The sequence below is a fragment of the Daphnia magna genome, linkage group LG6 (assembly GCF_020631705.1).
Source record: "Daphnia magna isolate NIES linkage group LG6, ASM2063170v1.1, whole genome shotgun sequence".
Taxonomy (NCBI): domain Eukaryota; kingdom Metazoa; phylum Arthropoda; class Branchiopoda; order Diplostraca; family Daphniidae; genus Daphnia; species Daphnia magna.
The window spans coordinates 5,561,372-5,575,890 of NC_059187.1; the positions used below are offsets into that span (position 1 = coordinate 5,561,372).

A 14,519-nucleotide genomic window follows, 5' to 3' on the forward strand; every position below is an offset into this window, starting at 1 on the left:
TTCGGCAAAGTTGCCGAATTGTCACCTATGAAATTACCGATTCGGCAAAAGTCGATTCGGCAACTGTGCAAATGTAAATTGGCGGCAAATACTGTGGAATACACTGATAAAAGAATAGCCTACTACTTAGTCTACCTTATTCTAACGTCAAGTGAAGTTGATTGTGATTCTTATTAAGGAAAATTATAGTTCTTGTGATGACGCCATCTGGCAACACCGCACCCGTCGGCTCTATATATAGGGGAGAACCCCTTCCCTCACGCAGGTGTATCCAATACACGTTGATCCAAGCCGCATCCTATTTCTCTCATTCTAAGTTCATCACATGGCGCAGATGGTAATTGGTTCAATGTTAGTACATTTATCGTGACAATTTATTGGTGAATTTCCCGACCAGAGTGATTGTGTATTGCAGCTTATGTGACGTCACGACAGTATCGTTTTTGACCGCATGGCTGCGCACGGCACTACCCAGTTGACTCTTGACGCCTGTTTGGCCTAACATTTTGCCAGGTTCTAACTCGTTGTCATCAAAAGGCATCTGACATTTAATTATTGATTGGAGGTGAAATTCTCGCTCTATCGGTCCTTTTCATGATAGCGATCGTGATTTATGGGAAATTGAGCTGGTTTTTTGTTATTGTTTTTGGAAATTTTTTTCGCCATACTCTAGTCGGTCCTTGTCATGGTAGCAATCGTGATTGATGGGCCACTGAGCGGTGTATTTTGAGTTTTTGTCCTTTTGAGTATTTGTCGGCAACAATTTTTTTGAATGTCGGACGATTCGGCAAAAACCATTTCGGCAAATTGCCGAAAACCATTTCGGCAAAGTTGCCGAATTGTCACCTATGAAATTACCGATTCGGCAAAAGTCGATTCGGCAACTGTGCCTACTACTTAGTCTACCTTATTCTAACGTCAAGTGAAGTTGATTGTGATTCTTATTAAGCCCTTATCTCTGAAATGGGTGATGACAAAATTTGCGTTATTTGCAATGATGGATTTACTGGTAGAATCATTCAGTATGTTTCGTGTGTGGAATGCAAGGGTCCTGTTCATCTTTCCTGCATTCCTGGTAACAAACGGGGAAAAGGTAGAATTGATTATTTATCTATTATTTTGAAAAGTATGTGATACATGTCCTTTTTAGTTCTTTCAAAAGCAACTTATGTACTTATGAACAAGAACAACGAGACTTTTGACTTTCAGTGTGCAAAATGCCCTACTGTTGTGCCTCAAGTCGAACTCATGGCTCAGGCCGCACAAGTGGTGAAAAATGCGCGAACATTCAAACTTACTTTAGGGCCGTTACACTCAAGCCCAAATAAAAACCTCCATGCACGACCAACTACGCATTCTACTGACGTCATACCATTTACTCCAATCCTTGGAATGGATGGAATTTGCCTTCCTATGATAACGCCTCAGATTGAATTAGCCAATGCATTGGCAGGGCTTCCGGTACGAATTAAAGTTCAAATTAAATTACTTTTGTTATTTAATAATATTAATTTTGCGCAGATTATATCAACAAGTTCTGCTGCTGATGGCTATTCAGAAAAAAATGCGTCAAGTGCTCCTCATGATATCCAGATGATATCAATAAGTTCTGCTGCTGATGGCAACTCAGAAATAAATGCGTTAAGTGCTCATATGGAAAAGACTAGCTTCTTTGCCAGGCCTGTTGCTACTCAGGAATCGAGTCTGCCGTCCTTGCCTGTTCAGGAACGATCAAGATCAGGTGATCGATCTCACAGAGGAAATGGTTTACGAAAATGGCACATTGAGCCAGCAGCAGGCAAAAGGTATTGATAATTTTGGCTGTTGTTTCGGTTCATTACTAATTAAAATTAAAATTATCCGCCTAGACTACGCCCTATGCTGATCGACGACACTGATCGTGGTCTCGGAATTCGCAACACGAAAAAAAATGGAACTGTCATGTGGCGCTGCAACTACCGGCCAAATAAAAATCCTTGTCGTGGACTAGTTTCCCAATTGGAGATAAATTTGCGGAGCATCACCCGCATTCGTGCAAGGCAAAGTCCCACCATAAAGTCAACATGGTTCTTGCTGCCGAAGCCAAAAAGTATGCCTTATCTCATATTAACGAACCTGCCCTAAAAGTCGTTGAGCCCATGGTTGTTAAGGCCCTTGATGATAACCCAAATTGGAACCCAATTAACCCCACAACGTTAGCTAGGGCTGTAAATCGGGTAAAAGCAAAGCTCACTGCTGAAAACCCAACTGATCTTTTTTTTCAAATCAAAATGGACTTAATGTCCACTTCGTTTTTTAAAGGAGAAGTTGTAGTTGGTTCTAAACGTCATTTAATTTTCATGACTGACGAACAACTAGCGCTTTTGAAAACTGCCGTTCGATGGTATGCCGACGGAACCTTTAAAATCATAAACTTCCCTTTCACTCAACTATTTTCCCTCCATGGGTTTCTAAAAAAGAATGGGCAGTTAAAGCAGGTTCCACTTTGTTTTGTGTTTATGTCGGGAAGGACTCAAAGAGATTACCGCAAGGTTTTCGAAAAGATTCTGGAATTGTTGGGTGGTGAATGTGCTGTGAAGGAGTTTGTTACAGACTTTGAACAAAAATTAATTACCCGAAACCCACACAGCTAGCGCCACTGGCCTTACAACGGCATTTTAAACAATTTTGCCGAATTGGCTTTTTACCGAATTGGTATGTACGATTCGGAAAAAAAACAAAGTCAACCAATTCGGCAAAAACCAATTCGGCAAACGTCAAATTTGCCGAATCGTCCGTATACCGCCTCTGTCAACAGTGTGTACAAGTTCAAAGGTTAGTTAATCCTAATCATAAGTCATATAAAATTAATTAATTAATTGTATTTGGATTAGGCTATGGATCCGGTAAGCAATGACCCTTTGTCAGCTTTCATGGAAGAGGATCAGTCTATGTCCCCCCAGCCTCTCATCATAGATGAGTCGCAGGCTGAAGTGGGTGAGACAAATGTTGCTGTCCGAGCAGCCACTGATGAACAAGTAATTGCTGCTGGCACGACTCAGGAAATTGTGCATTCTTTTTCATTTGTTAAATACATAAATTTTTAAAATTTGTTAACCCCTATTTAGGAATGGAAAATGACTGCGGAGAACCTTGCAGAGGAGAACTGTACCCTAAAGCCTCGCTTACACTAGAGGTTTTTCTTAAGCTTTTAGTTCCTTAATCTTTTAATAATATAATATACTTAAATAATATCTTATAATAAAAAGCATTACATATATAATATCTTATAATAATACCTTAACTTCTTAAAATTAAAAGCTTAAAAGCTTAAAAAACCCTCTAGTGTAAGCGAGGCTTAAAGGACAAGGTTAAGCTGCTGGAAGAAGCCTTAGTGGCACAAAAGGCAGCCTCTGACGAGGTAAGTTAAACACTTATTAATTAAATAGATCTATTTTGTATTTAAAAAAAAATCGGCTTCCCGATCGTCTCCAGCTCCATTGACGAGCTCCCGCCATGTCGACGAACAAACTAATAATTCATCGGCTGAAGAAAGTGGCGACGAGGAAGAGGGGAAGACGAGGATGAGGAGGAGGACGAGGACGCTTTTCATGCTCTAAAGGTAAGTTCGCAGCAGTCCTATTATTTTTCTATTGTAACCAAGACAAAAATCGTTGTAGGACGCGTTTCCAATAAAAAAGGAAAACCTTACCAAATTGAGTACCGTGGATGAGCGAAAGTTTGTCCTGAATCTTATTGGGACGCTGTATTCCCGGCAATACCTGCGTCTCCACAAAAAAAGTGGTACGAAAGCTACGCATGGAAACGACTTGAAAATTCCTATTCCGCGTGAGCAGTACGTTCAAATACAAGGTAAGAGTTTTTTTTATATTATTTAAGAGTTGTATTTTAATCTTATTTATCTGCTTAGATGCCATTTGCTCCATGCTGAAGGTGAAACTAACTAGACATCGTTTGCCACCGAAACTGGAGTTGGCTATTTCCCAGAAATTTAATCAGGTGCGTCCAACGGCAGCCGACACATATATAACTCACTGAAGTCCATACAAGCCATGTTGACAGAAGGAAGATACTCAAGTTTCCGAAGAAAATTTGTATCGATGCCAACTTCGTATGCGTTAAACTGGGCGTCGTGGCTTATACGGTTTTTTTCTCTTGCTAATCTTTGAGCATTTCTGACTTGTTCTAGGTCTCGAGACGCATCCACTGTGTAAACTTTGTAAATACTTTTGGCGGCGTGTCGTACCGTACTTACAGTTTAGGTTGAGTAATTAAATTGACACTAAGAACTGTGTCTGTTCCAACCGTCTGTTCGTTTTACACTGATAGATTTACAGTCACTTAGTGGGGGTGTAACAATTAAAGGAGGGGAAACAATGGGGGTTTGGGGCCACCTATCGGGGGCCCCTGAGACAATAGTCACGCAAATGCGCGGGTGCAGTCGTCCGGCGGCCGGATGGGGTTGTCGTCGTATGTTGGGCGATTATATTCCCAACACACTGCTTGAATTTTTATGTGGCTTCCCGCAGACTCAATTAAGTCACCGTGAATTTGCGCTGGAGGATCTTTAGGACGTTCTTTTGCGATTATTAGCACTGAGGCTGCCGTTCGGTAGAATGCCTTCTCTGTCTTCTCCAGTCTCCTGGTATTCCCATGCTAGTATTTCGGTGTTCTCCGATCTCGTACTACTTTATTCTCGTACCATACATCTCGTACCGGTACGAGATCATCGGTACGAGATTGGAGCTTCAAAGCAGTCGGTACGAGATCATCGGCTCTTGACAGAAGATATTTTAAAAAATTTCTTCGTCGTAGAAGAGCCACTACTCTAACCAACCGCCCGGCATTGCTCCAAGCCGCTTAATGAAATTTGAGGGAAACTGGGCCGCCTTATATACGGTCGCAGGGGGTGAGCGCTGCGCCACCAAGCGGGGTTCGTTCCCTTTGGGTACGAGATTGTCAGTACGAGATTGCCGGTACGAGATACTTAAGTAAGAACGATTTAGTTTTATTAGAAACAATAGTTCTGAAAAAAAAACTTGCTTTATTGTAGTTATATCTGTATTTTGGCAAGAAGCAACTGAATTTAAAAATCAAAATACACTATTGGAACATTTATACGACTTGACTGACGATTGTATAGATTCTCAATTTGTTTTCAAGAAAAGCAGTTGAACTCATCTAACAAGTAAAGACGAGATGCTTCCAGTGCTGCAGATGACAAAGAAAGCCTTCTAATAAAATAAATGATTATTTAAATGGATGTTTAGACTTTATCAAATTTGTAAATTACCTTAATCAGATTGGTCATATTCACAGGGCATGCGATAAGTCTTGGAGCAGTACTTCAGAAGGTCATCTACGGTATATTCCTTGGTGTGTTGATATTTCTCCCAAATATCTTTAATCCTCTCGTTGGTCCTCATATTGAAACAATTGGAGTGATGATGTTTATTTAAATTTGACACCAATTACATTTCAAAACACAGCGGCAAAAACAAAAGGGAAAAGATAACAGACGGAGGGAGGAAGACTGACTCACTGACTCCTCGCTGGTCGACTGGTGACTCTCTCCTGCTGGTGAAATTTGTCCGTCTTTTATACGGCAACGCAGAGAGTCGAATTTAAAGTCAAACGAGGTCAGGCGTGTTCAAAAATATAAGGTCGGCGGAAGAAGGCTGACTTTACCGTTAGAGTAATAAAAGTAGAAAGTCGGTCATTCGGGGCAACAAGTTTGGGGTCAAAACAGGGCAATAAAAACAACGCGTTAAATTTTACCGTTTGAATTTTGATTTGGTCGGCGGATCCTTACATGGGTCCCCGTCAAAATAGATTGCGTCTCGCAATCTCTTTTCTCAACATAGTAAAACATGCAGTTCAAGAGAAGAAAAAGTAAGCCAGGAATATTCGAGGAGTTTTATCGCGTTGGTAGCTTTCTCAGATGGAATGGGACATTTTTTTTTTTATTTGGAATGAAATACAGCGAAGGAGAAAAGATACAGCATTAAACGAGTAGTGACGCGGACGTCTGGGAGCGCGGAGCTCAGTGTGGCGTGTTCCGTTGAAGGAAATACGTACGCCTTTGAGCACGGAGCTCGATAAAAAATAATCTGAAGTTAAGTGTCTAAGCCTAGACGGTCTTTTGAAATCAGATTTTACAACAGCAAAACAAAGAATATGAAGAAAGAGTGGTGACGCAGACGTCTACGAGCGCGGAGCTCAGTGTGGCGCATTCCGTCGAAGGAATTTTTACGCCTTCGAGCGCGGAGCTCGATAAAACAAATCTGAAGCCAAAGTGTCTAAGCCTAGACAGTCTTTACGAATCAGATTAAAAACAGCAAAATAATGAATATGAAAAAATGAGTAGTGACGCGGACGTCTGGGAGCGCAGAGCTCAATGTGGCGTGTTCCGTCGAAGGAAATATGTAACGCCCTCGAGCCCGGAGCCCGGTACAGATACAATTGCCTCTGCAAGAGGTGTGCCTAAACCTAGAACACAGCTTCGCAAACAGATGTGTCAATAAGAGAAGAAGCGAGATTATGACCTCAATAAAACTTCAGCTGTTCCAAAATAAAAAAAGATAAAGAATGGTTTGCATGAGAATGTCCTCTTTGGTTAAGTGGAGGTATAGAGGGGGGAATAGAAGTGAAGTTGATTTTCTTTTGCCGTAGTCTATATAAATTTGGAGGTGTCAAATTTAAAGGGGAACTAGTTTTAGGTGGAAAAACTATGTAAGAGAAGGGGGGTCTAAGATAGTTAGGAAATAAATTGGATCGGTTTGAATTGTAATGTTGAATTTCCAATGTCGGTTTGGTCGGGTCTTCGCGTGGTCTAGGTGATGAGGGCTTAGGCGGCTGGGCAGACAAGCACGCACCGTCTTTGCGCAAAAAGCAACGGCTCTTTCGTGCAACCTCTGCTTCGTTTCTTAATTTTGGCCGTTGGCCATGGGCGATCAAAGACTCTGAAGGTTTCGGCTTGGTGTACGGCGTTTGAAGCGCGTTGATCGTCGCCTGGCGTCAAGTGGGCATCGTGTAGGATCGAGTGTAAGAGCTCCAACTGGTCCAGATGTTTCAGCCCGGGTTGGTCTTCGTGGTCACCAAGGTGGTCGGAAGTCACAGCGATTTTTTGTTCCTTTGTTTCCTCACTTGCCGACGTGGTAACAGCTGCGTTTTCGCAAGTTGGTTCAGGAAAAGGGATGGAAAAAATGCAACTTACAGTCGTTTGATGTTCCAACTCTGATGGTCGTATGACAGATTCATCCGCGAATATGCTGTTTCCATTTTGGTGATTTTCCTTGTCTTGGTGTTTTTCCGGGTGGGAAGAGGCTTTCTCAATGGTGACTCGGCTTGCGACAATAGCAGCCGAAAAAACAGGTCGAGATATTTTAATTTTCAGTGTTTTACTTACAAATTTTTTTAGTTTCTTGAATTTCTCAAACCACAATGCCTTTATTTTCTTCTTTAAAGGTTTTTCTTTGATGTCGGTGACAGAATATTTGTCTTCAATTTGGGCCATCATCGGCGAAGAACTGCTGTAGTAGAGTTTTTGGTAACGCGTCCGTAACGGCCAAGACTTCGGTCGGCGGGTTCGTCCTCGCTGCCACCAGATGAAACAATTGGAGTGATGATGTTTATTTAAATTTGACACCAATTACATTTCAAAACACAGCGGCAAAAACAAAAGGGAAAAGATAACAGACGGAGGGAGGAAGACTGACTCACTGACTCCTCGCTGGTCGACTGGTGACTCTCCCCTGCTGGTGAAATTTGTCCGTCTTTTATACGGCAACGCAGAGAGTCGAATTTAAAGTCAAACGAGGTCAGGCGTGTTCAAAAATATAAGGTCGGCGGAAGAAGGCTGACTTTACCGTTAGAGTAATAAAAGTAGAAAGTCGGTCATTCGGGGCAACAAGTTTGGGGTCAAAACAGGGCAATAAAAACAACGCGTTAAATTTTACCGTTTGAATTTTGATTTGGTCGGCGGATCCTTACAATATACACTTTGTTCTGACTCCTGACGTCTTTACCCTGTAACAACAATCTTTTATTAATCAAATTCATCTGAGTTTCTTTATAGAGAAGTTCAATTAGATGATATAGGTTCAAATCGCCCTTCTTAGGAGCATGCATGTTTACCCGGTAATGCCACCCTTCGGCATCATTATTCGTCCGCACTTCTTGAAAAAAGACGCTCCAAGTATCTGGAGACCAAACACGACTCGTAATCCACTGTTTCTCGACATAGTCAAATAACGTTCTCAGATCTGTAATAGGTAATGGTGGAAGATTATCGTCGGTTCTCTCTTCGTTTAATGCAATCAAATCATCAACTAATTGGACTGATCGATCCTTCAGTTTTTTAAACAACCTTGAATTTCTTGATATGGAACGAATGGCAAAGCTAATGTTTCCCGCACTAACTCTTTGATTTTTGAATCGGTCCTGTAAGCTACTGAAAATCCAAGTCTTTTTAGATTACGATACACACTTTGCGTCCAATGAAAATTGCAACCAAAAATCTTCGTATCAGGGAAAACATCTTCAAATGCTCTTTTGGTCGCTGTTTCGAAATCCAAGACCACTTCTTCTAAGCAAGGTTCGTACTCGGGATCAAAAAGAGATTTTAATTTTTCAAGGACCGCGACATAATCGCTTAGCTCGCGACCGGACATCAACACATAGAGCAATGGAATCTGTTTTGACTTTCCATTCTTCGTGACAAACCCATGGATGGTGAACAACTGGCTAAATGGAAGTTTAGCCACATGAAAAGTCCCGTCAACATACCATCTACGCATATTTTGCAAATCCCTTAACTGCTCTTTACTGGCGAACAAAATGTGCCGTCTATCCCCTACAGTGATGTCACCAACAAAAAAATCCTTCGGCAGAGCATGGTGTTGCAATTCAAATTGGAGGGTGGTTGGATGTAGAGGCCTGTCCTTTTGTCTGATGTAATTGCCAGCCTTAGCTAAATTATCTGGGTGCGGTAGATCTAAATCTGGATGTGGCATAGCAGCTGGGACAAGTGCTTCTTCAGCAATAGCTTTAGCAGATTCAAATTTTTTGGAGAGTGCAATTTCTTTAACTTTTTTTACTAAGGGAACTTTCAAAATCAGAGAGGGATCGGGAAGGTGACTATGACCCTTTTCACCTTCCTTAAATTCTTCTCCCTTTTGCTTTACAAACGCTGCACAGGATTTCTCACCTTTTAAACCACGCCTCGTACATAGCCAAGTGACTACTCCACTTTTAGTGGGTTTCTCGCTTTTTCTCCCATATCGATTACCTATTCCATCCAATTACTGATCCTTTCCCCTTATCGAAGCCCCAAATTCAATATAAAAGTGTTTCACCCGGATTGCTGGTGTGATTGGCTCCTCGTAAATCAGGCTTTTCTCTCTGATGGGGACCGGAGTAACGTGACGAGGCGAATGAACAGTATCTCCATTCTCTGATTCAAAGGATGATCTAAGTGATAAGACAAAATATTATTAGTTACTTCGTTTGCAATAAACATTTTTTAATTGTATACCTGCTAGCTGTGGAATTATCTTCTGGTCTAACTGGGCTTGGCGGGTGAAGTGAAGTGTCTAATCTAAAAGAAAAATCAAAAGGATTAATTGCAGAGTCATTCAGAGACATATTGGCAACTGCCATGTCAAGTAATTCCTGTGGAATATCTGGAAAGTCCATATTTATTGACGGCATTGGAGGGACAACTTCTTCAAGGACGACTGAGTGGTTAGAGGAGCTATGAATAGTAAATGTTTCATTGGCAATTATGTTTGTAGTTGAAGACGTTGAAGCGATAACTGAATCCGAGAAAGGAATAACTGCTGCATTTCGCCTTTTCGGAGAACTTTGGTCGTAACGAGGGTTCGGTTTTCTGTTCCGTTTAGGTCGTGATTGCTGGAGCGGAATCGAATTAGCTTCAACGGCGGCTGAGGGAATACTTTCCAGTTCACAAGAAAAACATGTAAACAAATTGTCCCGCTTTGCGATCTTGTAGCAATCCTTGTCAATCGCTGAAGTAAATAAAAAAAAATCAGTAAAAATCATAGGAAGACATCAATTTCACAAACAAGTTTTCAGCAAACAAGAAATAATGACATAGAAAATAGTCTCTTGCAATCTCATACTTTTCAAATCTTTCAGTAATAAGTAGAATACAAAACAGTTAAGAGCAAAGACTGAACTTACATGTAAAACAGCGTCGGTGAACCGATTTCTCGCACTGATTGCACTTAATTTTCTGATCTGCCTTTTTAAACGCTATCTTACACACGAGACACTCCATTCTTGGCAAAAGATGAAACACAACTGTCGTAGTTCTCAATTTTGTCTTCTTATATAAGACGTCAAAGCAAAGCAAGCCAAGATCATTCCAGACGCAACCCTTGGTCATTCCAGACGCAACCCTTGTAACAATCCCATGGCGCTTGTTTGCTCGAAGAGAATTCTGAGAGGCTTCAACTATCATCTACCGACATGTCATGTCCAGCCACCGGAAAGTCAACAGTAACTTTCTTAGAAATGACCAGTAAGTAAGCAGGAATGGTTTTCTTGTTTAATTTGGCTGCATTTTCATAGATTTCCTTGGCTTCAGGATATTTCTTCTTAACTGTTAGCCAGCGAGTCGATTCAGGCAAAATGCTAATCAAGAAAATCGTCAAACAACTGGAGCTATAAATAATTAGGGTAACAAAACGTGAATGAAACTTACAAATATGTAACTACCATTGTCCCCATCGGCACAAAAAGGCAGAGCTGCAATATTATCCAATCACGGATAAAATATGCCAGTAATCCACTAATAAGATTTCCAATGGATTGAAAGCAATAGATGAGACAAATAAATTTGATTCGCATTACTGGAGCCTGTGCTTCCAATCCTTCATAAACATAAATATTACATGAAAATTTTTTCTTAGACACTCAAATTCTTTATTGGCTTACCCCAAATAATGAGGGCTTGTAAAACAGCAACACCTCCCATACCAGTAAGAAATCGAAGTCCTGCAAACGCGTCAAAATTAGGAGCGAAACACGAACCTATGCCAAAGGCCGCCATCCACGTCCCCAGTACAACAACTGACGTGCGTCGTCCTATTCTAGAAATGATTCACAATTGAGGAATAAATGTCCAAACTACGCGATGTTCCTCCGTGGAACTGCGCACTTACAAATCTGGCAAGGGCCCGAGGAAAAAAGCACCCAGCAAAACTCCCAGCCTTGTGATGAACGAACCAAAGTTAATCTTCCATGATTCATCGCACACGAGAAGGTACTGGGAAAAAAATATTTAAACTAAATTAACTTGTAGAATGTATGGATATTTAAACGGGCAACTGTATCTTACGTCAGTAACGATTGTTCTTGTAAAAACAGACTTGTCGAAAATCCAGTTGTGGCAAGTGGCGTTGACCGTGTAATTTTTATATGCACACTCCGGGGTGGTAGCATTCGGTATGGTATCAAAATCCTGGTAGTTACAGCGCCATGCACGAGGAGTTGCCAGAAGACTGTTGAGGGCAGTTCCGTTTAGCCAATCGGCTTTGTACTCTGGATCAATTGGATCATCGCAACCATCAACAAAACACCTGTCCGCGCATAAAATGAGCGCGCATTATTCCAAGGATAAAAAAGAACAGCAGAAATATGTGCTACAAGGCATTTCCCATTTCATTTGTTATTTACATTCTTTGAATTTAAAATGTTACCTGTAAGCAGGCACGCCTCCCACAAAGACGTAAATAAGGATAAACGACGTTGGAAAGAGCAGGCCATATCCGATGCAAAAAAGATACTTGATTTGAAACCATCCCATTTTGCCCAAATGACCGAGGATGATGTCCGCGTTAAAAGCATCGCCAGGGTCGCCAACCTACAAAAGTGTTAGCTGCTGATCCGTCTTGATTTGGTGGCTTCTCGTTTTCAATCGGCTTCGGAGCACAAATTCATGATTTGAATTTGTGATAATTCCGATGGTACGGATACAGCTTTTAATGTACCATCCTTTGTCGGTAAGCTTACGGTGGACCTAAAAATAAATACAAATGATTACACGTACAATCCCAACTACACCATAAATTATCCATTATTGTTACCTCTTGCTCTTCGGCACGCAACTGTTGTTCACGAATAATGTGAGCGTAAGTGCGAGATCCAACGTCTGGGGTTTTACCGCCTGCACAGAATAGCAATATAAAAAAGAAAAATGGGTTTAATTCAAAGTAAGGTTATTATTATGTTACCTTATGTTATTTATTATGATTACGGAAGGGGAATTTGAGCAGATCAGCTCCTGGCCCACAAGTGAATAATCCACCTATAATTAAGTAGCTTGTTCTAGGTTAATATTAGCTTCTAGTATGCTTAATAGTTTCTTGTAACAATTCCCCTTTGAGAGCCTTAGATTACTCACCTCCAAGAGCTTTTAACTTAACTGGTTGCTATGGCACTCTTTTAATTTGCCATTGGGTCACGATATGAGAATATAGATAAACAAAAAGAGTTTACTTCACAATCACAGACTTTCTTCATTTTAAAATAAGATTAAATTGAATAATGTGTTCCACTATTGCATTACAACACACAATTATACAAAATGAATAACAAATATTAAATTTACCTTCAGCAAATGAATCAACACGTTCTGGGGAAATAATCAACTTCCAACGCATTGCTCTGTATTCATCTTCTCTATCAGCAATAGTTGATATCCGATGTTCAGCAAATGGGTGAAAGTCTTCTCCTGCCACATCATTGAGAATCGCAGCTGGTGCTGTGAAAGTTTGCCTGCCTCCAATGGCAACTGCTCCATCATAATCTTCTCCTTCAACTTCATCAGTTGTGGCAATTGAAGTTACATATCCATCAAATTGACTTTGAACTTCATCGTAGATTTCTGAATAAAAAGAGCCTGAAACGTCAAATCCGATGTGATCTTTTTCATATATATATACCTTGCTCCTTGGCTGGATTTCCTGAACTTGAGCTGCAATTTCTGTAAAGCATGCTGGAAACTTGGAAAGACATATCAATATCCGCAACCGTCTGCTTTGTTTTTATTTTACCAAGTTGAAATTATTGCTGCCGTTTATTTCTTTTTTCAATTTTTTAATAATTTAATAATTCCGAAAAATGGAATGCTATGGAATGAAAACGTTAACAGAACATTTTTATCCGTAATTGGTAATCTATAAGATTCTTTCCAGAATTAGTTCTACCGTAAGTTTATTTATTCAAAGTCTAAATCCATCATTTGGCGAATTTCGTCTCCAATCTACAGGCGAATTTCATTCGTTTCTTCCGACCCAAAATGGAAAATGCCTCGCCCTAAATCACTTCGGGAAATTAAATTTTAACAAGAAAGTAAACAATAAGCAATATTAAATTTTACAAGAGGGGACGTAGAGCTAAACCTGATCTATTTATTTATTTAATCGTTCTTATTTAAGTCTCTGGTACCGACAATCTCGTACAAGCAATCTCGTACCGACAATCTCGTACCCAAAAAGGACAAACCCCGCTTGGTGGCGCAGCGCTCACCCCCTGCGACCGTATATAAGGCGGCCCAGTTTCCCTCAGATTTCATTAAGCGGCTTGGAGCAATGCCGGGCGGTTGGTTAGAGTAGTGGCTCTTCTACGACGAAGAAGTTTTTTAATATATATCTTCTGTCAAGAGCCGATGATCTCGTACTGACCGCTTAGAAGCTCCAATCTCGTACCGATGATCTCGTACCGGTACGAGATAGATGGTACGAGATAAAAATGGTACGAGATAGGGGTAGACCCTTTGGTCGATTTCACATGGATTGACCCTCTTCAGTTTCGGCGCGTGCTTCTTCCGAGCCAGTGTCGGCACGCGTGACACCCGAGTCGGCGTCGGCACGCTAGACATCCAAATCGGTGTCGGTACGCTTGACATCCAAGTCGGTGTCGGCATGCTCTAGCTTCTCAACTTCTTCGTCGCTATCGGACTCTTCGTCCTATTCCACAACAAACTTCTTCATTTGCGACACATGCATCACAAGAGTGTTTTTCCCACTTGGTTTCCGAAGTTCGTAGTTCAACTCAGTGACCTGCTTGATCACTTTGTAGGGCCCCACGTATTGATGCAGTAATTTTTCCGCGAGCCCCTTCTTCCGCTGCGGGCGAAAGATTAACACTAGGTCTCCGGGTTCGTACACTGGTTCTGCACTGACTCTGCGTCTTCTGATGTCGTTGTACCATGGCCAGCCGGTTCTTTACATCTACCCTGAATCTCCACCATGTAACAGATTCACTGGGTTTAAGGGATGTATTCAGTCATAGACAGCTTACATGACACACACACACAGCATTACATGGTAACAGCACTGACAGCACTAACAACTAGTCTGAATTACCACATTTGTAGGGAATAACGATTGAAGAATGATTGCTGGTTGGAAACAATTTGTATTTGTTGAAAGAGTGGAGACTAACAATGGAAAAGAGTAGTTTGTCCTAGGTTTCTGAGACAACCTTCCTGG

The 14,519-nt window shown here is 41.1% G+C and overlaps 2 protein-coding genes, 2 long non-coding RNA genes and 1 pseudogene across 4 annotated transcripts; 2 read left to right on the forward strand and 3 right to left on the reverse strand.

Moving 5' to 3' along the window:
• Positions 1-314: 314 nt before the first annotated feature.
• LOC116922885 lies at positions 315-3,151 on the forward strand. The gene is given in 6 exon segments (XM_045174966.1): positions 315-1,093; positions 1,151-1,461; positions 1,522-1,805; positions 1,869-1,996; positions 1,999-2,814; positions 2,874-3,151. Coding segments are annotated over 5 exon segments (1,488 nt in total). The 5' UTR covers positions 315-963; the 3' UTR covers positions 2,634-2,814; positions 2,874-3,151.
• A 234-nt stretch (positions 3,152-3,385) lies between these two features.
• On the forward strand, positions 3,386-4,307 carry LOC116923128. Its single transcript, XR_006647966.1, has 3 exons — positions 3,386-3,601; positions 3,660-3,852; positions 3,911-4,307. It is a non-coding gene; the product is annotated as an uncharacterized LOC116923128 (long non-coding RNA).
• Positions 4,308-6,847: 2,540 nt separating this feature from the next.
• LOC123473788 lies at positions 6,848-10,331 on the reverse strand. Its single transcript, XM_045175128.1, has 5 exons — positions 10,204-10,331; positions 9,536-10,028; positions 9,357-9,471; positions 8,000-8,028; positions 6,848-7,346 (listed from the first exon to the last, which is right to left on the reverse strand). Exons 1-5 carry the CDS (start codon positions 10,298-10,300, stop codon positions 6,848-6,850), a joined length of 1,233 nt encoding a protein of 410 aa, XP_045031063.1. The 5' UTR covers positions 10,301-10,331.
• Positions 10,332-10,472: 141 nt separating this feature from the next.
• On the reverse strand, positions 10,473-11,957 carry LOC123473789 (annotated as a pseudogene).
• Positions 11,958-12,284: 327 nt separating this feature from the next.
• On the reverse strand, positions 12,285-12,879 carry LOC123473844. Its single transcript, XR_006648166.1, has 3 exons — positions 12,635-12,879; positions 12,428-12,465; positions 12,285-12,331 (listed from the first exon to the last, which is right to left on the reverse strand). It is a non-coding gene; the product is annotated as an uncharacterized LOC123473844 (long non-coding RNA).
• Positions 12,880-14,519: the final 1,640 nt, after the last annotated feature.